The sequence below is a fragment of the Fukomys damarensis genome, unplaced genomic scaffold (assembly GCF_012274545.1).
Source record: "Fukomys damarensis isolate Sample0158 unplaced genomic scaffold, DMR_v1.0_HiC HiC_scaffold_2, whole genome shotgun sequence".
Taxonomy (NCBI): Eukaryota; Metazoa; Chordata; class Mammalia; order Rodentia; family Bathyergidae; genus Fukomys; species Fukomys damarensis.
In genome coordinates, this window is record NW_022900914.1 from 33,116,046 (window position 1) to 33,130,987 (window position 14,942).

The 14,942-nt window shown below is 35.3% G+C and overlaps 1 protein-coding gene across 10 annotated transcripts in view; it reads right to left on the bottom strand.

The window, feature by feature from the left end:
• Positions 1–28: 28 nt before the first annotated feature.
• Positions 29–14,942, bottom strand: part of Mtif2 (mitochondrial translational initiation factor 2) — a 27,942-nt gene continuing 13,028 nt past the window's right edge. For 6 of the 10 annotated variants that reach the window (XM_033764050.1, XM_010615848.3, XM_010615850.3 and 3 more), the window contains 11 exons: positions 14,215–14,386; positions 13,399–13,559; positions 12,359–12,535; positions 9,817–9,956; positions 7,957–8,081; positions 6,173–6,377; positions 5,571–5,823; positions 4,706–4,846; positions 2,931–3,095; positions 1,199–1,339; positions 29–238 (listed from right to left, as the gene is read on the bottom strand). In XM_033764050.1, coding sequence (XP_033619941.1) covers positions 66–238; positions 1,199–1,339; positions 2,931–3,095; positions 4,706–4,846; positions 5,571–5,823; positions 6,173–6,377; positions 7,957–8,081; positions 9,817–9,956; positions 12,359–12,535; positions 13,399–13,559; positions 14,215–14,386 — 1,853 coding nt within the window. In that variant the 3' untranslated portion in view covers positions 29–65. Of the gene's footprint in view, positions 239–714; positions 918–1,198; positions 1,340–2,930; positions 3,096–4,305; positions 4,611–4,705; positions 4,847–5,570; positions 5,824–6,172; positions 6,378–7,956; positions 8,082–9,816; positions 9,957–12,358; positions 12,536–13,398; positions 13,560–14,214; positions 14,387–14,942 lie in introns of those variants that run through there. The other 4 variants (XM_033764059.1, XM_010615851.3, XM_033764061.1 and 1 more) reach the window with 4 other exon arrangements.

A 14,942-nucleotide genomic window follows, 5' to 3' on the forward strand; every position in this document is an offset into this window, starting at 1 on the left:
TTCAACAAAGGAAAAACTAGCTGCTGTATAAATAATGAAGCAAAACATTTATTTTTAATAGAATTTTAAAACCCTGGATCCCAAGAAGTCTTAACTGGAACTTCCTTTTCTTCATAACAAACAATTTCATCTCCCACTTTAAATTCTATTTTTTCTTCATCTAAACTGAGACCACATTCCATCCCAGTTTTGATGACTGAAATATCATCTTTATGGTGTTTCAGTGAGGTTAACGAACCTTTAATAAAAAAACTTCAGGTTAGTATATTTGCCAATTAAAGTATGTACTGAATGCTAGCTTGGTGTTAAAAGGAAAATTACACTGAAATTCTTAGAAATTTTGCAGTGTTAAATGGAATTAAACCCCAAAAAAGTTTGCTGTAAAGATGTGACATAGCAAAAATCATAAATCTCGCATTTTAAAGATAAGCCTCGCTTGGTGGCACATGCCTAATACATCTTACGGGGTGGAGGGCTGGCTATTGGGAGACTGATGTAGGGAAGACCTAAGGAATCCAAGATCTCCCCATCAAAAAACTAAAAGTAGATTAAGACTGCAGAGGACAGGACTATAGTTAGGATTTAAATGGAAATACACATAGGTAAAAGGTCAAGAAAGAGGAAGAGGCTGGGCGTGGTGGCGCATGCCTGTAATCCCAGCACTTTGGGAGGCTGAGGCAGGAGGATCTCTGAGTTGGAGACCAGCCTGGGGCTACATAGTTCCAGGTCAGTCTCAACTACAGAGTGAGACCCTGTCTCAAAAAACAACAAAAAATGTAGAAGTGTAGGAGATGGAAAGGTAGTTCAGGCCAATTTTTACAAACTTGGCATAACAAGATGGAGATAAGTGATCCTGGAAGAGTCATCAGAACTAGTAGGAGCCAGGGATGATAGTGCACACCTATAATCTCAGCAGTCTGGAACGATAAGAAAAGAGGATCACAAATGGGAGCCCCACTTGGGCAATTGAGCAACTTAGGGAGACCCTGTCTTAACATTTTAAGAAAAGGCTGGAGATGTACCTCAGTGCAAAGGTCCTGGGTTTAGACCCCAGTTACACACACATGTGGAAGCTGGGAAGAAGTCCAACTACAAAGTGGCCTAAACTAGGATTATGGGAGTAAAAGAGCAGATTTGAAAGGCTCCATCAATTGTGATGCCCGGATATGATACAGAGTTGGATTTTGATGTTGCTTACCCTTCCAAATAGCATGTCCGTTACGCATTAATTTAAATTTTTTTTGCTTTTCCAACTGTCCTTTTTGGACTCTGCAGCCAGCCACAGGAATTTTTTTTTTCCCTTCTGTTATAGAGAAAGTAGCTAATATAGAAGCCTCACCTTTAGAAAGAAAAGAACATTAATGTACTGGAAACTACTGGTTCTGAGAAATACATATTGCCTGACATTCTATAGTGAACTCAAGATGGAGTTGTAGTTTAGCACTTGCCTAGGAGACATGAAGACCAAGGCCTGACCCCAGCACTGGAGGGGTAGTGGATGAGCTCACGCATAGAAAAAAGTCCTGATTTCTTTGCACCAACTGTATTTTTCCTGACCAATAGGAATAACATGAAAATTCTTTGCTATTCCTGTCTGTTCCAGGAAAACCTAGCTTTCAGCTTTCATTAAAAATATTTTCTGGGTAGAGAACAATCATTAATAAATTAATAAATTAATTTATTTTTTAAATCACTTCAATTTTTTTATATCCTCTTAAGAATATTCTGTAAATTTTTTTCTCTGAAAATTAAAATTCCAACAGCACAACCTATAATTATCAATTTTCTAGAGTGTTACTTAACTGGTTGTTAATGACATTTAATGTGTTTGCTCACCTCTAGAAATACGACTTTTTGAAATTGCTCTTACTACAAGAACATAAAGAACCTCATTATGATCATGGAAGCCTAAATTATATCTGTATTAGGACCAAAAATGCAAAACCAAATTGCATGAGAAAATATAAGCTAAATTAAAAATTAATGTACATTCTACAAAGTTGATGACCTATATACACTGCAAAATTTCAAGTTTAAAAAAAAGACTTTGGAAAAAAAAGTCTTTGTAAAAAGGACTGACACATATGATCCTGCACTTGATCTTAGCCAAAAGGCTGAGAAACAAACTATGATTCTGAATTGGGAGAAAAATAAAGTACAGTGTGAAGGAAATAAAGTTTGAATACGGATGATCTGATAATATTACTGAATTGTTACTTTGTTAGTTTCATCACACTTCTGTGGCTTTATAAGGACACCTGTGCTTAGTAAATGTACATACTTTAGAAGCAAATGGATACAATATCTCATTTCAAATTCACCTTTAATCTGGACAAAGTTTATACAAGACTTCTAATAAATTTTTTCCTTTTTGGTACTGGGAATTGAACTCAGGACCTTGTGCTTGAGAGGCAGGCAATAGCACCACTGAGCTAGATCAGCAGCCTTAATATTTAAACATAAATTATTCTTCTCAAGGTATATTTCTGTGCCAATCCCAAGACAAAATCAATGGCTCCTTTCATGACATTAAATCCTATCCCAGTTGAATTTGTATTACCATTACCATTAGTTGTTCATGTCTTAAGTTTGAAGGCAAGTTCTTATTATTTGTCTTTGAATCCCCAGAGATTAAACAGAATAATATGTTATACAGAACATTTGTTTTTGGGTTTTTTTTTTCTGGTGCTGGGGTTAGAACTTAGGACCTTACGCCTGCAAGGAAGGTCACTGAGCTAAATCCCCAGCAAAAGATGTGTTTATAATATACATTAGGTTAACATATATTCTCATGGTAGTCTTTTTTTTTTTTCTTTTGCCTGGAATATAAGATTGCACTGGAATAGTGATATATTTCCCCTAACTACACTTTCAAGTGCTATTTACAGAGATGAAAATATGTCTTAAAGTAACATTCAGTGAATACTTACCTATTACGTATTCCTCCACACTGCAGGGCAATCTGTTGCTCAGTTCTTCCTGCAAATCTTCAATAAGACGGTAAATGATTTTGTGAAGTTTAATTTTTATTCCTTTTTTTGCAGCTGACTGCTGGATGACATTGCTTGCATTCACATTAAAACCATATATAACACCTGGCAAGCAGAAATATAGTCAATAAAGCAGCACAAATATTTATCTCTCAAGCAGAACAAATTAAATTGTTTTATTTTCTTCTATGTAAGTTAACATCTCCCTGAGATGAGAAATTCTATTTTTTCTACTGAAAAATAGTAAATTTTCAAATTACTGAAAGAATTTTATAAATTTTATTGTCTTGTTTAATAAGGAAATTTTAAAATTTTGAATCTATTAATTTAAGAAATACTAGTTTCTTAGCTAGTGTTTCCAGTGTTCCTAAAGTACAAAGCAGTACACTAAACAAAGATATGATTTTTATGAGAAAATAAAAAATGGTCAGAGCTGAAATAATTGTTTTAACAATTCTATTATTCAATTTATGTTTTATTTTTTTTAGTACCGGGGATCAAACTCGTGTCCTTGTGCTTGTGAGGCAGGCAGCAGAGTCAATTTATTTTTATTTCCTACAGTTTTTGTGGTCTACACTTAGGTATCCAACTGGCCATAAGATGTTTAAAAGTAGTGACTTACTTTGGACAAATTCAAAAGTTGTTGTAAGAAGCAAAAGAATTTTCATAGAACTAAGCATTTTATCAAAGAACAAATAATATGTTTAACTATAAATACTTCTGGAGAGAAGTAAAAGCAAGACACACTTACCTAAAAGAAATTTGCCCCACTTTAACCAAGACTCAGCAATCACAAGTCTTACCAATATGAAATCCTACCTTACATATCATAGTGCTAGGCTAATCAGTATCTAACAAATACTCTGAATTAAAGAGTATTACTGAAAATACCTTTTCAATAGTAGAAGTGCTATCTAATTCTAATCAGTCAGGTTATAAATTACCTCTTTTCCAAATGATTAATCACTCAACAATGTTGGTGCTTTAGTCATAAGTCCCTTTATTGTGTATTGTAAATTCAATTAATAAAGACAGTCCCTCCTGCCATACAGGCATTTAAAGCTTAAAAGTAAGATTATAGTTAGCAGTGAACAAGAACAGCTAAAAAGGAAAAGATCAAGTACTGATTAGGCTCATTATAGTTTGTGGTGCACTCAAAATCTAAATTAATGAAAGATACAGAGGGCTAGGAATTTAGCTCAGTGGTTCCACTGCTTGCCTCGCAAGCACAAGGTCCTGAGTTCGATCTCCAGTACCAAAAAAATAAATAAATAAATATGGGGCTAGGTATTTAGCTCAGTGGTTCTGCCGCCGCCTGCCTTGCAAGCACAAAGACCCGAGTTCAATCCCCCGATACCAAAAAAAAAAAGAAAGATACAGAGAGGATCAACTTTTGCCTAAGTGGAGAATGGGAAAGAGAGTGGTAATGAGATGCTTTAGAAAAATAACAACAACAAAAAAAATGAAGAAACATTACTGGATGTTGAAACAGTTCCCCAAGGCTGCAGTAATCCATAACAAGTGGCAGTGTGGCTGCAGTTCCCCACATCCTATTCAGCCTCAACTGTTGGCTGCTACTAGACTGCAGCAGGAAGGGTGTCACTGATGGGAATGTTAGGCCTGATGAGCCAAGCAATAAAAGACAAAAGTAAAGTACAGCATTCACAATGCAATCTAGGGAACACAGTTAAACAAGTAGGAAATAGAATCCTTACCATCAAATGTTTCAGCAAAGTTAACATCATTTTCATTAATATCACCTACTCCAAAATGTACTAATTCTAGTTCACACTCATGGGAAGCATCATAGGTATCCACTATGTCCAAAATGGCCTCAACAGATCCATCAACATCGCCTAAATAAAGCATAAGTTTAAAATTGATGGTTTTAAGTAGGTATTGACAGATTAAAAAAAATAGCAATGATCTATTTAAAGTTAAGATATGCAGCTGGGTGTGCTGGTGCCTGCCTGTAATCTCAGCATTTGGGAAGCTAAGGCAGGAAGATCACAAGCTCCTGCCCAGCCAGAGCTTCACACTGAGCTCAAGGCCAGCCAGAACTACAGAGGAAGACTCTCCCAAAAACAAAAAACAACAAGAAAATATTAAGATATGCATGTCATTTACTTCCATAACCACTTTTATTTAAGCTTAGCATTATAAATATATAATAAAGTATTCAGGAAAAAATGTACATTTATACAGAATCAGTAAGAAACATGTTTACTCTTGAAAATGCCCCTCAAAATACTGAAATAATTTTCATTTAAATTTAAGGGTCCAAACTAATTGTAAGAATAAATACATGTATTCAAAAAGGGAACTGTGCTGTGCATGGTAGTAATGTCCATAATCCCAGCGATTCAAGAGGCTAAGAAGAAGATTGCAAGCTCAAAGCCAGCCTGGGCAATTTGGCAAGACTCTGTCTCAACAAAAATATAAAAAGGGGTGGATATGTAGCTCAGTATAGCCGAGCATGTGCCTATCATACATGAGTCCCTGGGGTTCCATCCCCAGAACCACACACACACACACACACACACACACACACAAAAACCTTGTAAGATATTCAAAAGATACCTTTAATAATTACAGGAAGTACATCTGAATCTCTTTTTACTTTCTCTTTTGGCCTTAAGGGTCTTTGTTCTTTTCTTTCTAAGTACTTCATATATGATCTCTCCTTCCAATGCAAAGTGCCATACTTCTCACGGGCTTTCTGATATGCTTCTTGATGTTCCTTTCGCTTTTCTTCTATTATTTTCAGGTCATCTTTATTTTTCTCCTGCTCTTGTTCAAATTTCCTCCAGTCAATGACCTCCCGTGCCCTTGGCTTTATGTAGGGGAAATTCATTATTTACTGAAAGAAAAGCATGCTAAAGGCTTTGTGTTTTCCTCCATTATGAAATTAGTTTAACTCACATAAGAAACCACTAAATTTATCAAACTTAAAAAGTCTTAATTTTGGAACTTTGAATATAATTGAAATGATTTAACTGTAACATTTTATCTCAAATTTTAAAAAAAATCTGTAGTTAAATTCTAACTGGCAAAACCGGCCACCTCATGGCCCCTTATAAACTAGAATTATTCATTAATACTAACATACTTATCTGATATAGCACTAGAGATTTATATTTAAAATCATTATAACTAATATACAGGAATTAAGTATGATATACCTCAGATTCGACTTCAAGAATTTCATCTCCTGCAGAAGGAAGGTCTTTCCAGCCTAGAATTCCCACAGGCATGCTGGGATAGGCCTCATTAACTGGTTTTCCATTCTCATCAAACATTAAGCGTACTTTTGCCCAACTCTTTCCAGAAACTAGAATTGAGCCTTTTCTCAAAGTTCCTCTTTGAATTATAGCTGTCGTAACAGGACTAAAATGAATGTAAAAGTATATTATTCTTAATGTCATAAGTAAGATATACAATTGTACTTTCTTAAGTAGAACAAAGATATCTTTATGAGGATTAAAATATATATAAACCTAGGAGTCCACACAGTTCTCTTCTCAATTTCTGTTTTTGATGTTATAAAATATTTATAGGGCTGGAGGGATAGCTCAGAGGTAGAGCAGTTGCCTAGCATGTGTGAGGCCCTGAGTTTGAGCCCAGCACCACAGACAAAACAAAACAAAACAAAGAGTCATTTCTTCACAGCTGCCAAGGTAGAACCAACCCAAATGTTCATCAACAGATGAACGGTGGAAGTTTAAGGGTCAGTCTTTAATGGGTATACAATTTCAGATCTGTAAAATGAAGAATTTCTAGAGACCTACTATATACCAATGAGAATATACTGCTTAATGCTACTAAACTTTATACTTAAAAATGGTTAACACTAGGGCTAGGGATTTAGCTCAGGGGTTCCACTGATTGCCTTGCAAGAGCAAGGTCCCAAGTTCAATCCCTGGTACCAATAAATAAATAAATAAAAAGGTTAACACCAGCCAGGCATAGTGGCGCACACCAATAATCCCAGATACTTGAGAGGTTGAGGCAGGAGGATCATAATTTAGAGGTCAGCCTAGGCAACTTAATGAGATACTTTTTCAAAATAAATTTTTAAAAGGACTGGGACATAGATCAGTGGTAGACTACTTCTTAGCATGCATGAAATCATAGGTTTGATCCTCAGTACTAAAGAAAAAAAAGGACAAACAGGAGGGGAAAAGAATTCCTGCAAGATAAGGGAGGTAATGGAGGGTGTAGAGTATTCAGACAAAATCCTAACTCTCTTTCTATCCTACTCTCTAAGTCAGCTAAGTGACTGCTCAAAGTTGTTTTTATTGTGTATAAAACAATGAGAAACCTCTCTTTCTAATGGGGAAATTCAAGAAGAGAACACAGTTTCAAAGACATTCCCATATATTACATTAATGGATAAATTCATAAACATTTTAGAAATCCTAAAATGTAACAATTATTATTTCATCCCAACTTCTGTTAGTCTATGAGGCTTTAACAATTTAGTCAAGTCAGTGGGAGAAAAAAACTAAACTACTTACATCATCTAAATATGACAGGCTGTACACAGTTGCTAACATCTACTCATTTTTGTGTTCTGCATGCTAGTAAAATAAAATCTTTTCAAAGCTAATGATTTGAAAATATTGCTCATGAATTAACAACATGCAATAAAAATAATATATGCAATAAACATAATAAAATGTGAATAATACAGTGGACCCTTAACTTACAAACTCGATTGGTTCCCAAAGGCTGGTTATAACTCAAGTTGGCTGTAAGTCAATACAGTTGAGATCTGAATGTTTAACTGGGTACATGCTATAGATAACAAGAGGCAGGTGAATTTTCCATTAACTTAATTAACCCAAGTTGTTCTTATGTCAGGCCAATCATATAACTGGAGGGTCCACTGTATGTTGTTGTATAATCAAGTCACAAAAATCATGAAATGAAATTATTAAAAAGGAGAATTTTAGTGCAGTCCTACCCTCTTCCTTTGTCTGTGAAAGACTCTATTACTGTTCCTTCCACTGGACCACTGGGATCTGCTTTCAATTCTAACATTTCTGCAAGAGTAATTGTTGCTTCTGCCAAAGCCATCAGATTCTCACCCTTTAACAACAAATATTAATACACAATATTATCTGTAAATGTAAACACCAGGATCAGAAAGCCAAGTAATCTTTGACAGTTATACTTTTCTCTCTAAGCATTAAGAGTATGAATTACCCAATTAAAAAAAGAAGAAAAAATGAATTTAAAATTTAAAAAAATGGTAGGGAGCCAGGTGCGATGGCACAAGCCTGTAATCCCAGCATTCAGGAAGCTCAGGCAGGAGGATCATTGCAAGTTTGAGGCTAGCCTGGGCTACACAGTGAGTTCAAGACCAGCTTGGGCTATATAGCAAGATCCTGTCTCCATGGAACAAAAAAAACCAAAATAAAGCAAAATAAATAAATAAATAAAAAATAATCTTGTAAAGTAAGTGTCAAAGTATTACTTAGAATTATTAAATGAGAAAAAGCACTGACTAGGTGCAGGCTCTAAGCCATGCTCTTTAACCACCTAGCTATGTAATCCTGAAAACTAACTTCACTTCACTGGATCTCATTTCAATGTCCATGAAATGAAGAGGCAAGATTACACTATTCTTTTACCTTTAATGATTTATGTCTACTGAGCTCCCTGGGGCTGTACAAACACAGAGCTGATGAATAGTGATGGAAATAGAACTGATGGGCAAGGGATTTTTCCATCCTCCGTGTTGGATAAGAGATTTCAAATAGTTATTACAGACAACAGACAACAGTGGGGGAAAAAAACCTAACTAAATACTTTGCTTTCTCATCCACTTATTTCTAATATTTATTTTAATTTTATAAAATACTGCTCCAAAAAGCAGAGCTGGGCCTGCCACAGTGGTACACATGCATAATCCAGCTACTAGGGAGGCTGAGATGGAAGGATTGTAAATTCAAGCCCAGCCAGGGAAATAAACCAAAATATGGTCTAAAAAAAAAAAAAAAAAAAAAAAAAAGTGAAAGACAAAGAAACAAACAAACAAATGGAAAAGCAGAGCTGAGGTTGTTTGTGTGAAACAGTCTTTTATATCTTGGAAAAGAAGACTTCATCCTACTTCCCTGCCAACTTCTCTCAGTTCTCTCTGTTCTTTAGGAATCACCTCTGGCTGGCCTTAGCATCTTTACATCTATTAGCTCATCTGATAGTATTCTAGAAAAGGTGTTTTTAATCTTATTGTAGTAAGTTTGCCATCTGGCTTTCCAGAGAGCAATTACAATTGAGATAAACTAGAGAGGTAAATTAAATTCCATTTAATAAATTTCAAAGGAAAATAATAGTTTTATTATAAATACATAATTTCTAACCATTCTGGAGGTAACAAATTTAAGAAAATTAAAAGCATGGAAATATGGATTTTTTATTACCAAGTTTCATTTCTATTTTAAACAGCCTACCGTTTTCCTAGTCCCACACTGTTTACTATTTATTCCCTTCATTCTAAGTATCTCATAATTTAGAAGGCATAAGAATTAGAATCAACCTCCCACAGATGAGTTGAACTACTGTGAGCTGACCTCTGAGTGTAATTCTTAATGAGCCACACAGGATAATAACACTAGCTTCTTCTGGTACGCAAAGGATTTTTTTTTCCTGGTACCAGGGATAGAACTCAGGACCTTGTGCTTGCAAGGAAGGCACAGTGCCGCTGAGCTAAATCCCCAGACCTCAAAGGTTTTTTTTCCAACAACATAAATTATGTATTTAAAAATATATGAGGCTAGAACTTGCATCTGAGCACTTTTGTCCCTGAGTTGCCCTTATTTACCGTAAGTGCAGAAACATGCACTGCTTGAACATCACCTCCATAATCTTCACACACCACATCATAAGCTAGTAGCTCTTTTTTCACTTTTTCAGGGTCAGCCTCAGCTTTGTCACATTTGTTTATTGCAAGAACAATAGGAACTGAAAAAGACAAAGTTAAGAAGAGTACAAATGAGAGCACCTTCAATTCTAGGTACTCACCGTGAGGGACACCAACCACTCTGGCATTTATTCAGTGAACGTACTTATTTAACAAAGGTTTAAAAAGCCCTATTCAGATTCATACCACTCCACTCTGCTCTTTACATATAAAGAAGGAACCCAGAGGCAAGATTAGCACTGTAATTATAAGAAGATTCCGAATTAAGAATAGATACCTAACATGATCATAAAAACAGTATTTTGGGTAGAGAAGCCTATTCTTAAACCTGAATGTAAGATTGGTATCACAGTGGTGATAATATCCAGGAAAAAGAAATTAAGAGAAGAGTACAGCTCAACACTGTCAGATCATTTGCCAATGGGGGGAATACCATTACTGCACTTTTCTTTTAGAATAAATAGCATCTCTATTCACACGCCTAGCTCAGTGATCAACATAGTAGATAAAGAAATATATGTATTTATTAAATGAATAAAAAATTCTTATAATGGGGCCAGGGATTTAGCTCAGTGGTGCTGCAGTAGCCTACCTCAAAAGCACAAGGTCCCAAGTTCAATCCCTGTTACCAAAATAAACAAACAAACAAACAAATAAATAAAATTCTTATAATGTTTGTTATTATTAAACATATTCTCTCATCAGAGACATCACAAAATTGTAGAAGATGATTCTAGTTGAGTTTCACTAATCTCTGCAATTTTCTCAGGGTCAACGAAATTGAACAAGACACAAAAACATTTTCAATCTGCACTACTACTGTAAAAAAAAATGCACTACAAATTGATGAGTTTGAATCTAACAAAGAGCCAAAGAATAGATATAGAAAGCATGATGTAATGTATTTATCCCATCTCAACCAATTGAGAGAATCCACGTCAAATTTATCTCTCTCTTCCTTCTGCCATGTATTGCCTAGACTCATTTAGGTACCATACACAAAGGCAGTTTTGAAAAATTAAAAAGGAAAGAAAATAATACTGGAAGCTAGAAAATACAGACCCCAAATTCAAAAAAGTTACAACTTAGCTATGTAACTGTATATAACTGGGTAGAGTCCTAGCTGATAAAGTCTGGGTCTGCTTTCATGTTGCAAGATGAAATACTTGGACATGATCAGTAATGGTCAACCTTTTTTTTTCCCTTGCCAATCCGGGGTGGAGGGGCAGGGCTGGGATATGACACTCCATCAGATGCATTTCTTTGGTGGGGGAGGGTATGACTTCTCAGAATAAGAATAAATGTAGGGAATATGTATGTAGTGTTTATCATAACTTTTAAATGAAAAAATAAAGAAGATGGCCAAGCAATTTTCCAAAAGTTTCAACTTTATACCTTTGACCTGAATAACTTATTTAAAGCAGATGAAAGAAAAGTTTCTCTGTAAGCTAGGTGGGGCAGCACACAACTGTAATTCCAGTGCTCAGGCGGCCGAGGCAGGAGGATCACCGCAAGTTCTAAGCCAGCCTGTACTACATAGTGAATTCAAGACCAGCCTGAACTGAATAACCAGACTCTGTCTCAGAGTCCCCTTCCCACAAAGTTTCTATTTAGAGAAGAATTCCAGATAAATGAACAAAGAATAACGGTATCACCAATATGCAACTCCTAGTGGATTTAGGTAATGGGAAAATAGCAGTTCATTATTCTCTTCTTATTTTCCATCTGTCTAAACTTTCCAGGATAAAAAGGTTTTTTTAAAAAACTCATAGTATAAAGGTACAATAGATATTGTTAAATGGGAAGAAAATATCTAAATGGGAAGGGGAACAAGGAGCGGGAAGGGGGAAAGGAAGGAAGGAAGGGACAAGAAAAAAAGTGAAAATAGAAAAAATGGAAACAAAGCTTCTGTATATAGTGTGAGGTGGAGGGTTTTAGGGGAGGGGAGAATGGAAAAAAAGGAAGAGGCAGGATATATCATGTACAGATGCAAAGTTCCTATGATGAGTGTTATCATAATGTATATCTAAAATGTACCAATAAATTTTTGGCTTCAAAAATAAAAGTCAAAGGGGCCAGGGGATTTAGCTCAGTGGTTCCGCTGCCTACCTTGCAAGCGCAAGGTCCTGAGTTGATCCCCAGTGCCAAAATAAGTAAATAAATAAATGAAATAAGTCACAGTAGATGAAAGAATGTACTTGTCAGTAAAGGCCCACAGCTGAACCTTGCTACACTCCTCCCTGCAGTTACATGTCTGCAAGGAAAACAATTAATCTATCTCTGAAGATTATCTGTAAAACTTGTTTAACAATCCTAGGACTGCTGTGAAGACTGCATGAGCTACATGTAAGTGGATCCAAAATTGCAGCTTTATGTAGTAAATCCTTAAAAATTTTTTTAAAAGCAACCTCCTTCCTGATACATGTAGTCAGCCACACAATACCTTGAGCATCCTTGGCATGCTGAATAGATTCTATAGTTTGTTTCATCACTCCATCATCAGCAGCTACAACCAACACGACAATGTCAGTGACCTGAGCACCTCTGGCTCTCATTGCTGAGAAGGCAGCATGTCCTGGAGTATCAAGAAAGGTTATCTTTTCCCCAGAAGGTAAAGACACTGTGGAAACAAATCCAAGAACACCAAGGATTCAACTTCTTTAACACAAAAAATACAGGTGACATTTTCAAACACAATGATTCTTTAAAATAATTGTATTACTAATATCTTATCAGAACAACACAGATCAAAATTTATAATGAATACTTATAAAATACCAATGTGACCTTCAGGTTTTCTTTTTAATGCAATAATTTCAAACTAAAACTCTTCATATTTCTAGAATATAACCACTTTCATAAATATACCAACTGATATTCAATCTGGAGAGAGAACAGATGAAATAACTGTATAAGCAGTAACCCCTACAATTAGCAAACCACAGCTAAAACTGCCCAGAGCCACAGAAAAGCAATTTGGTATGCAGTTAGTAGCTCAACATTTGAGTTCAACAACTGTAGGTTTAATTCCTGGCTTTGTCACTTTAGTATGTATTTTAGGCAAATTACTTAACCTGAAGAAGTCTTAGCCTCCTTATCTGTAAGTGGTAGTATCAGTATCTATCTCATTATGTTGCAGTAAAAATAGAAAGATGAAGCAAATATTCAATGCTTGGTAAACAACAGCTATTATTTAATTATTAATAGAACATTTTCACAACCTAGCAATGAACGTTGCATGACCTAATTAAATTTATGCTTATTAACCCAAACTAAGAATGGACAATAAAGGCAGTGACATGGCTTTCTTCTTATAGAAAGCACAAAATGACTTTTAACCAATTGCTCTACATTTTGTCAATTCAATGGCTCTAAGCTTTAGCCTTCCCTTTTACTTTGAATTTATATATTTCATATCATGACATTTGCTTAAAAAAATAAGTGGGGGTCCCAAGCACATTGTAAGGTAATTTATGTCCATACCAAGAAAGGCACCAATGTGCTGAGTGATGCCTCCAGCTTCCATTGCTGCCACTTGAGTTTTTCGTAGTCGGTCAAGTAACGTCGTTTTCCCATGATCGACATGGCCCATTATAGTAACAACTGGGGACCTTGGGGTTAATAAAGCTGGATCTGCCTGTGGCCTACAATTAACAGCAAAGGAGTTTCATTTCTTAAATATGAGAAACACTTTATAACTGGTGAATTGGTTTGTAGTTATTTCTGTAAGCTACCATTAACAATAAAACTCAATGTTCAAGTTTGATTAATTATATAACTGGTTTCCCCTTCTGTACATATAGTGACTTAAAACAGAAGATTTAATGCCTTCTTATTTATGGTTGGTATCTTCATAGCAATGGGAAAAACTGAACCAAATTTTAAAATTCAGACTAAAATATATACTCAGCATTTCTGAAAAACCCTAGAGTTTTAAAATACTTTCTAGAGTTTTAATATTTTCTGGCCAGGGATTTAGCTCAGTGGTTCTGCCACCTGCCTCACAAGTGCAAGGACTAGAGTTCGATCCCTGGTACAAAAAACAAAAAACAAAAAACAAAAAAACATACTTTCTGTACATGAAGCACTTAATCAAATTCAGGGCCTTGTGCTTGCCAGGCAGGTGCTGTACCGCTGAGCTACATCCCTAGCCCTGTACTTGAAACACTCTGAAGAAAAGTTTAGTCTAAACTCACAAAACATTTTAATTAAAAAATAAATTTTAAGTCAGATCTTCACATTAAGAAGTGTGACGTAAACTCTGTGGTCTTCTCCTTCTGGTATATAGTTAGATTTTACCTTCTTACAGCATCTCTGTTTTCTCTGACTTTGTCTTGTTTCAATTTGCTCCACTTTAGCTTCATCCCTGATTTCTTTATCACTTCTTTGATCCAGTCTTCATCTAAATGTGAATCTGCTTCCAGAGAATCTATGTCAACAGCAGTGTTCAATAAAGCTTCATACACGCAATCTGGTTGGAACCAAACAAGTTTTAGGATCATGAATTAAATGCTTAAAAAATGACCTATATTAACAAAAGTCTATATAAATAGTACTCTCAATGGGCTATGTACATATCCAAACTGTTTCTCTAATATTAACAAAATCACAGAAGCTGAGAAATGTTTTTAATTTCTTAAAATATGATGCACTACTGATATTTCTGCATATGTAAAATATTTGAATATTTACATCCCTTTTGAACCAAATGAACCAAACGAACAAAATATGAAATTATATACTATATATGTTTTGTATTCTGAAATTGACCACAGTCTATTTCTATGTAAACCTGCAGCCTCATACATAATGCAGATACATAAGGGTATGTATTTAACAAAGTCAATTCTTATTATTTGGAATAGCTGTAGTGTACAGAATTGTAAGGAATAATGACTAAGAAATACTGGACCACTGCTCTTGGGGGAAATACAGGGTTAGGTTTCTTCTTGACTCTAGTCGCAACATTTCATCAACTCGTCAATATACAGTCGTTTTAGGTGTTTCTATCTACAGATACTTTAAAT